The sequence below is a fragment of the Cynoglossus semilaevis genome, chromosome 2 (genome assembly GCF_000523025.1).
Source record: "Cynoglossus semilaevis isolate Cse_v1.0 chromosome 2, Cse_v1.0, whole genome shotgun sequence".
Lineage (NCBI taxonomy): Eukaryota > Metazoa > Chordata > Actinopteri > Pleuronectiformes > Cynoglossidae > Cynoglossus > Cynoglossus semilaevis.
This window is the reverse complement of record NC_024308.1, coordinates 1319618-1329512: the sequence shown is the minus strand read 5'-3', so window position 1 is coordinate 1329512 and position 9895 is coordinate 1319618. Positions and strand designations below refer to the sequence as shown.

The following is a 9895-nucleotide window of genomic DNA, read 5'->3' as shown; positions in this document are numbered from 1 at the left end:
ACAACTACTACAACTACTCCTCCAACTACAACTACTCCTCCAACTACAACTACTCCTCCAACTACAACTACTCCTCCAACTACAACTACTCCTCCAACTACAACTACTCCTCCAACTACAACTACTCCTCCAACTACAACTACTCCTCCAACTACAACTACTCCTCCAACTACAACTACAACTACAACAGTACTGACCACAGCACCAACAACTAGCACACTGACTACCACTACACCTTTACCTACCACACCTACTACTACTCTCCTAACCAGTGAACCGACTGACACCACTGCTACCACAGCATTTCCAACAACACCAACCACCACTAGCACCACCGCAGTAACAACAACGGTTCTCGAACCAATAACAACTACATTTCCTACTATTTTCATGATTCAACCTACAACCGCTTCAACCACAACCATGACTACAGCACTACCAACAACCACAACCATGACTACATTCTCGATGTCAACCATGTCAACGCTGCACGTTTTCTACGACGTGCTGGTGATTGGGTGGGGCCCTGAGTTTGTTCACCACAACATTCACAGAGGCTGGGTGTACGTGTGGTTTCTGCCCTCAGACACAGCCTGGACTGCTTCCCTCATGTTCTGTCATGTCTTTCTTCTGACCACACACAACAACACCATCTACAACCAAAATGACAACAACAACTGCACCATCAACCACGTTGACAACAACCCGACCCACTACAATCATCCATTTACACACGACTCTTCCACCAACCACTCCAGTGATCTTGACCGATCCGTCACCGGTAGAACCAATCGACCGCGCCTCTCGCACTGAGTACCGTCAGAGGACCAAAGTTCAGCAGTGCAGGACTCAGGCGATGTTCTACAGTTCTCTGCTGGTTGTTGAGATCATCTGTGCACTGGTGCTGGCTAAGTTCACCCTGTCTCTCTACCGCCTGCTGCAGTGCAGAGAGAATCTGTACCAGGGAGTGAAACTCACCCGGTTTTCTTACAGGAGAGAGGTCACCTTGAGACCCCTGTGAGAGGCAACGACTCAAAGACTCAAAAACAAAACTGTCTGTCAGTGGTGAAAAGGACAGCGGACTCTAATGGCTACACATGATGTGTTTTATTAAGTTTGTAATATTTTGTTTATGTGTACAGGATCATACCTCGTGAATTGAAAAGTATAATAAATTATCACAATATGTTCTACCTTAAAAATGTCCACAGTTTCCTTTTTTAATTATTATTTTGTGTGACGATTATTGATTATTTATCAGCTAAAGGAACACAATAATCAGCAGTGCAAAGGGAAGATAAAGCACACAACACACAGAGTAATATACCAATATGAAACCGATCCCTCATATAGCGCTAGAGGGAGCCATAGTAGCACCAATGATTCTCGTTCTAGGCAGCAGTTTGAGGAACTGTTTCTGTAGTAAGAGTTTACCTAATGCATTCTCTACAGACAAACCTTGTTAGAGTAAAGATTATTTCATTAGCTGCTCAAGATGGACAGTTTAAATACCTGACTGTTTTTATTGTCCTGTGATAACTGTGTGTGTACACAGTTATTTTATCCTTATTAGAGTTGTATGGTTTAATAATTTGGAAAATCTTTATCTTCATAATTAGTTATACTAATAAGATATACCAGTACCAAAATCATAAGTGATAAAGTATTAACTTTGTTATCAAATGTAAGTGTACCATGTCACAGAAACAAAAATATGTTTTTTATACTCCAAGAAATTAAACCCTGCTTTGACTGCAGCTTCCTGTCTGACCTGTAACAGGATAAACATTGGATAATAAAGGGATGGATGGACTGATGGATGGATGGATGGATGTACAGGTCAACATGAACTGCCTTCAGGAGGTGAGTGTTACTGTATGTATCATGGTAAACACTTGGACTGGCTTCGTTTGCTGACTCAGAGGGTTCACACTGGGCTGATCAGACACACATTTAACATTAAACAACCGAAGTGGTGGTGAAAGTCAAGTCAATGGACTTTATAGTTTTAGCCAAAGATGATCAGACACACATTTGACATTAAACAACCGAAGTGGTGGTGAATGTCAAGTCAATGGACTTTATAGTTTTAGAATTAGAATTAAAACTTTCCTCTTAACAACCAACACAACAGAGAGACAAACAGTTGAAGTGACAAAAAGAGAGGAGGACGGGACTGACCAGTGGAGAACGAGAGGACGAGGTTATTGTCAGGACAATAAATAATGTCTACGTGTTTCTTAGTGACCTGGGTCACCTCCACCTACACAAGTATAGATATTCTGAATACAAAATAATCTGATTACCCCAACAAGATGATGTTATACTGTAGAGTGTACCGTCAGTGAAAAAAAAAAAATATATATAGAGAGAGATTTTTCTTTCCATATAATTTCACAGAGTTTTGAGTTTCTTGTCTCATTTATGTTCTCGAAGCATCTGTTTTTAGCACAAGGAAAACTTTAAAGTCCTGTTAATGAGCCTGAAGTGGAGCTGAGGAGGTAATTGTGTGTGAAAAGGGCAACGTGCTGGAGAACATAAGACGCCGTAAAATGAAGAGAAGCCCATTAGAGGCAAACGAAGGCATTTCAACTGAAAAAGAGTTGGCAGTAAGCTGACGGGTTCTCAGCCGGGCTGGTAAAGCTGATTACCTGGGGTTAATGAGTAAACTTTAAAGAAAACCTGAAACATACGTCGAGGGAGATGATGAGGTTTTGTGCTCTTCAGCTCACGTTCTCGCCTCTTTGGGAATTCAACCTTCATGAAGCCAAACAGCTGACACTGAATACTGACTGATTATCTGTTCAGTCACGTCTGTTGATATAACTGGATACAACATCAGAGAAATTAATCTGAAGCTAAAAATAAGTTTAGTGTTTTTAGAAATTAAAAGACTAAAAATAAGGGTCGTAGTCATAAACGTGCAGAGATTTGCATTCAACCTTGAATCAGGGAGTCAGGAGTCTGAGGTTTTATTGACATCATGTCGTCAGGATGTGAAAATGTACGGTTTAATTTTAAACTAATTAATTTACTCAATCTGAAAACAGGAACAGGATGACGCACACTGTGAATAAAAATGGGTCATAATCTGAGTTCAACTTATTTCAACTGACATATTTCTGTGTCTTTAATGCCATCATTTCATTGGTTAAAAATAAAAACAGATGAAGTCATCCCAGTGAACTCCTTGTGTTGCTGCAGTGGGTTCTTCACTTGGCAAAATTACTGCCAGTGACAACTGTTTGAATGTCACAACCTTTAGCATCTTCCAATCCTCCAGATGCACCACTGTGTCAAACACAGTCATTCAAATCCATGAGAAAACTCACTCATTTGTAGAGTCATTCAAATGATCATCCATGAGAAAACTCACTCATTTGTAGTGTTTCTTCCATGATGTGTTCCACAGACGGGACATGGTAATGTTTTTGCTCAGGTCTCAGTCCTGCAGCTTCACCCCCGTCTCTCAGCTGCTGTGACGAGCACAAACACAAACAAGTCCATGAACAGAACAGACGCTGAAAAGCATTTGAATATTGCTGCAAAATGAAAAATGTAGGAAGAAAAAAAAATCTTCCATTGGAAAAACAGAACAATGTCAACCTTTATTGGCATTTACTAACTTTAAATCCATTTTATAAAGAAGGAGGAAAGAAATTAAATTCATAACACCCACATTTAACTTTTGTTTAAGACCAGATAGCTAACATTTATTTTTAAATAAAAAGCAGAGATCCCAGAATGCATCTTGTTGACCTCAGCGTATACACACACACACACTAACAGACACACACACAATGATTGATTCCATCCACTAGGTGGCTGCAGATGACTTTGAAGACACAAAAAGACTTTCTTCAATTCCTGCCGTGGCTCCTGGTGTTGGTGTCTCACACAGCTGCCCTCTCCTTCTCCCCCACCGACCTGCCACCCCAGGAGTCTCCAGCAGGGGCAGATGAACCCCTCAGGCAGGCAGCAGCAACGTGAAGCTGAGGTCATCGCGACACCTTCTCAAAGGCTGCTGCAAATGAACAGTGTCAGGTAGAGAGACGTAGCTCTCACACAAAAAGACTTTCTTCAATTCCTGCCGGTATATCAGTGTCGTGTTCAACTAAACAGGCCTTAATTTCACACTGAGTAAATAAACTGTAATCGACTGAAACTACAACATGATTCGAGTTTGTTACACAAACTTTTGGTGACAATTTTTATGAGATAGAGACATAAGGAACATCAAACTGAGTGAAGCCTCAACAAAGACCTTCAGTTTCTTTAATTAATGGCTTTCATTTCTTAAACTTCAATGTATTCCTGCGTCCCTGTTTTAACATAATACTGTTTTTTTTTCCAACTCCAGCTCGTGGTTTCTGTGGACAGCTTCTTAAACGTAGGAAAAATGTGTCAAGGTAAAAATGTGATTTAAAGAGACAACATGTCTCCAGAGTTGTCACATAATTCTGGGGTTTAACCTCATACAAAGTGGTGTCGGCTCTACCCACTCCAGAACTCAGGAATTATCCCTGGAGAATACTTGTGTGCAAAGCTGTTGAAGGACCTGAGCTGATGAAGAAATTATTCCTGGATAATTCTTTCAAAAATGACACCAACGACCGCGCTGCCAAAACAAGACGAAATAATCACTTCAAATAATGACTTGTCGGGATTTGTCTGAAGAACGAGACAGAAATAGTTTTTTAAAAAACCATGGGCCTATTTTTACACTCCCCTCCTCTACGGTGTCTAAGTGAATCTAAAAAACTCTCTCCCCGGCTCAGACAGAGGAACCATCCATCGAACACAACAGGAACACGTCTGATAAAAGTGATGAAAATGTCTTTCATTAAAATTTCAACGTCTCCAATCCCATTTAGAAAAGTGAAGAAAATTACAATTTATAGTCACGTGATGAGATCCAGTCCAATGGCAGTCGTTCAGGGTCGAGCGTCGGGGAGATGTTTAAAATATTTATGGATAATTTGATGTATGACATCCAAATAAAGCCCACCAGAAACAATGGAGTCACTGCATTAATGAGACGTGTCGCCGTAGCTGCGCTGCAGTAGATGAAGAACAGACAGGACACAATGGAAGGCCGAGCCATTTGTAATCCAAGTCCAGCAGCAAATCCTTTGGCTCTTGACTGGGTATTTTAATTAAAAGAAAAAGAAAAGATTCATTAGTCTGCGTGTGCCCCAGAAGACCATGGTGGGGTCAAAGGTGGTAAGATTTAAAGACTAAATAATTTAGCTAATCTTGAAGTTCTGAAATAAAAAGAAAAATAGAGTGAATCAGCAGTTTGAGTGGAAAGTATGACTGACATATATATAATTCCAATAGAGTGAATCAGCAGTTTGAATAGAAAGTATGACGGACATATATATAATTCAACGTAATCAAAAACGAAAATAATGAAAATCGTTGAATTATTACAACGTAATGAAAATAATGAAAATCGTTGAATTATTTTTCCTGGTAATGTACTTGACTTTTGGCAACACTCAAACACCAAACAACAAGGTGCACAGAGATGGAGACATGGAGACATGGAGACATGAAGACATGGAGACATGGAGACATGAAGACATGGAGACATGGAGTCTTGGAGACATGGAGACATGGAGACATGGAGACATGGAGTCTTGGAAAAGTCAAACGTTTTGTCGATCTTCTTCTTTGTCTTCATTTTTGTTGACATTGAATTTGGGCCCAGGTCAGATGACCTCACAACAACGGTCAGTGCACGTTAAGTAGCAATATAAATGGAAATTAGGAAGTGCAGTGTTGAGGTGAGAGAGGGCAGAGAAACAAAAACCAGCCGTAGCTCACAATGATAATCAACAGTTCAGTAAAAATCCCCAAAAACATGAAAATAAAACCTGCAGTCAAACCTCCTGCGCCTCCTCACTGCTGGTCTTCCTCTCGACGTACAAACGACAAATCAAAGCCAAACTGAAGAGCCACTTGTTTCACTCCAAGACCAGCCTGAGATTTTTGATGGATTTTTTAAAAATTATTTCTGTTTGAAGAAGCACCAGTGGAGAGCTGCTGAAGAGACGAAGACTCTTTTTATGTTATTTTTACAGGATTTCCTCTTTACCTCCTGTGATTAAAAAACAAACATCAGAGGAGAGATTACAGGTGGACGCTCCCTACCACAAGTTTAATTTTTTTACCGTATTTCAGAAAATGTACAATAAAAACATTTATACTTTTATTCTTTTATTCTTTGTCATTTATAGACATGATGTTTAAAAAAACATTCCAACAGGAAAAACCACCTGTGAAAATGTAATGTACACATGTATGGTGTCCAGTGTTGTGTGTGTGTGTGTGTGTGTGTGTGTTGACAGCTAATTATCCGTGTGTGTGTGTCGCTGAGGTCACAGTTTATGTTATAGACTGTCAGTGCAGACAAATGATGATTCAATCTCTGTCACGTCAGTTTCAATGCACCAGGTCAACACACACACACACACACACACACACACACAGTCAGCTTTGCTGGGACTCAGACAGGAAGTGAGAGAGAACAACAGCGGCGTCTAATCATTTCTGTCACCAGTGTAGTTTCACTCCGACATAAAAACCAGTTTGAATCTTTTCTCTTCTCCCCTCGTCTCTAATACTCTGCAACTAATACTTTAAAACGTCGCCTCAAAGGACAAAACTTTCACAAGTATTCTGAAAACAAAGACAGAGAGAGAGAGAGAGAGAGAGAGAGGTCAGATAGAAGACAGATCGACAGAGATGTGACTAATGTGTGGCTGTGATTGTAATCATCTAAATTAGACGATCTTAGATCATGACACAGTTTAACCCAGATTTGTCGACTGTATTTGTCGACTGTATTTGTGGACTGTATTTGTGGACTGTATTTGTGGACTGTATTTGTGGACTGTATTTGTGGACTGTATTTGTGGACTGTATTTGTGGACTGTATTTGTGGACTGTATTTGTCGACTGTATTTGTGGACTGTATTTGTCGACTGTATTTGTGGACTGTATTTGTCGACTGTATTTGTGGACTGTATTTGTGGACTGTATTTGTCGACTGTATTTGTGGACTGTATTTGTCGACTGTATTTGTGGACTGTATTTGTCGACTGTATTTGTGGACTGTATTTGTCGACTGTATTTGTGGACTGTATTTGTGGACTGTATTTGTGGACTGTATTTGTGGACTGTATTTGTGGACTGTATTTGTCGACTGTATTTGTGGACTGTATTTGTCGACTGTATTTGTGGACTGTATTTGTCGACTGTATTTGTGGACTGTATTTGTCGACTGTATTTGTGGACTGTATTTGTGGACTGTATTTGTGGACTGTATTTGTGGACTGTATTTGTGGACTGTATTTGTCGACTGTATTTGTGGACTGTATTTGTCGACTGTATTTGTGGACTGTATTTGTCGACTGTATTTGTGGACTGTATTTGTCGACTGTATTTGTGGACTGTATTTGTGGACTGTATTTGTGGACTGTATTTGTGGACTGTATTTGTGGACTGTATTTGTCGACTGTATTTGTGGACTGTATTTGTCGACTGTATTTGTGGACTGTATTTGTCGACTGTATTTGTGGACTGTATTTGTCGACTGTATTTGTGGACTGTATTTGTGGACTGTATTTGTGGACTGTATTTGTGGACTGTATTTGTGGACTGTATTTGTCGACTGTATTTGTGGACTGTATTTGTCGACTGTATTTGTGGACTGTATTTGTCGACTGTATTTGTGGACTGTATTTGTGGACTGTATTTGTGGACTGTATTTGTGGACTGTATTTGTCGACTGTATTTGTGGACTGTATTTGTGGACTGTACTGTGGTGAACAGACGTGTCATGATCCATTTCCTTCTTCCTGGACGGGTCCAGATCACTGGTCTGTGTTCAAGTGTTACTGGAAACATTAACAGGTCATTACAGTGTCCAGTTTCACAGCCGCAAGACACAAAAGCACACACTGTATATACTGTATATATGGAGTAGTACACACATATATACAGTACATGTGTGTACTACTCCGTGGGAGTTCATCCTTGTTGTGTCTTTGTTGCAGTTGTAAACCTGAGCTGATGGTTAGTGGGTCAGGGTCACCTGGTAACAGTGAAAAGTTAAACCTGACTGAAGTGATAACACTATTTGCTTTATTTGCTCTTTTCCTGCTGCACACACACACACACACACACACACACACACACACACACTGTATCCACTTCAATGTCAGGGTTGATCAGAGGAAACATCTAGAATGCAGACGATCACTGACACAGGTGTGAGAATCAACAACTGTGGATCAGTCTGAGGTGTTGGACCACCGTGGTGCAGCGGTTAGCACGCAGAGAGAGTCCTGGGTTTGATTCCCCAGAGGACTGACCATGTTACTCCTCCTCTGTGAGTCACTGTGGATCAAAGCGTCTGCTGAACATGTAAACGTAAACGTTTGGGACTTCAGTCTGAGCCGAAGTGTTGATCAGAAATCAATCAAACCAACGCCGTCGTCCTGTGTCTGTTTACATTATCTACTCAGGAAAAAACATGCTGCTGGAAACGACCTCGCCACAAATACTGAAGGTAGATGGAAAAAAAGAGAAGGACGAAGGGGACGTCCGTGTTTGAAGGTGATCACAGCTTTTATCAGTGGCCAAACAACGGCACGCGGCCGAGAGCAGCGGCAGCTGCATTTGCATTCGAAACACAGACAACAATAAGGAGGTCGAGGTTTCAAAGCAGCTCAGAGCCCTTCATATGGTTGGTACTGATTCAACAAATGAGCAGAATTCAGTCAAATACAAATAGTTCTGCATATAATTCACAGGAGTCCAGCTGCTGCTGCTGCTGCTGCTGCTGCTGTGATGGACCTCTGCTCATCTGAAGGAACATCTGAGGAACATGAATTATACATATAATTATTATACCACGCAGTACATACAGTAAGTGTGGTACTGTGTGGTACTGTGTGGTACTGTGTGGTACTGTGTGGTACCAGCACCAGCAGAACAACTGGGTGAGGATCCATTTTTGAAGAGGCCTGTTCCTCTGTGTCGTCACAGACGTTAAAGATTCACACAGTGAGAGCTGGACATCAGAGCTGATGGTGATATTTATTCACATTTTTATTTTAATACTATTATTAATAAAAGCTCTTCAAAGGTAAACTCCTTCACTGTGTAATCAGACACGTGAGCTGCGGCCTTCCTGTAACGTTAGCCTTATTTGATCCTCCTCCCGTCAATAACACCAGGCCACAGAGGAGGACGAGGCCGAGGCGTTTAATCCTCTCATACGTCACAGCTAGAACCAAGATCATTTGTTTAATCAAACTCCAAGCAGCGTCCGTTCACTGTGGACAGTAACACAGGAACATGACACCAGGGTAAAGAATTACAGCGGTGAAACCACAGCAGCAGCCAGTAGAGGGCGCAGCTCTGACTGACTGACTGACTGACGGACTGACTGACTGACTGACTGACTGACTGACTGACTGACTGACTGACTGACTGACTGACTGACTGACTGACTGACTGACTGACTGACTGACTGACTGACTGACTGACTGACTGACTGACTGACTGACTGACTGACTGACTGACTGACTGACTGACTGACTGACTGACTGACTGACTGACTGACTGACTGACTGACTGACTGACTGACTGACTGACTGACTGACTGACTGACTGACTGACTGACTGACTGACTGACTGACTGACTGACTGACTGACTGACTGACTGACTGACTGACTGACTGACTGACTGACTGACTGACTGACTGACTGACTGACTGACTGACTGACTGACTGACTGACTGACTGACTGACTGACTGACTGACTGACTGACTGACTGACTGACTGACTGACTGACTGGCTGACTGACTGACTGACTGACTG

At 41.4% G+C, this 9895-nt stretch overlaps 1 protein-coding gene across 1 annotated transcript in view; it reads left to right on the top strand.

Moving 5' to 3' along the window:
- LOC103393271 (leucine-rich repeat-containing protein 15-like) overlaps nt 1-634 on the top strand; it is a 2782-nt gene extending 2148 nt beyond the window's left edge. Inside the window, exons 3-4 of the mRNA XM_025065757.1 lie at nt 20-351; nt 462-634. Coding sequence (XP_024921525.1) covers nt 20-351; nt 462-530 — 401 coding nt within the window. The 3' untranslated portion in view covers nt 531-634. The remainder of the gene's footprint in view (nt 1-19; nt 352-461) is intronic.
- Nucleotides 635-9895: the final 9261 nt, after the last annotated feature.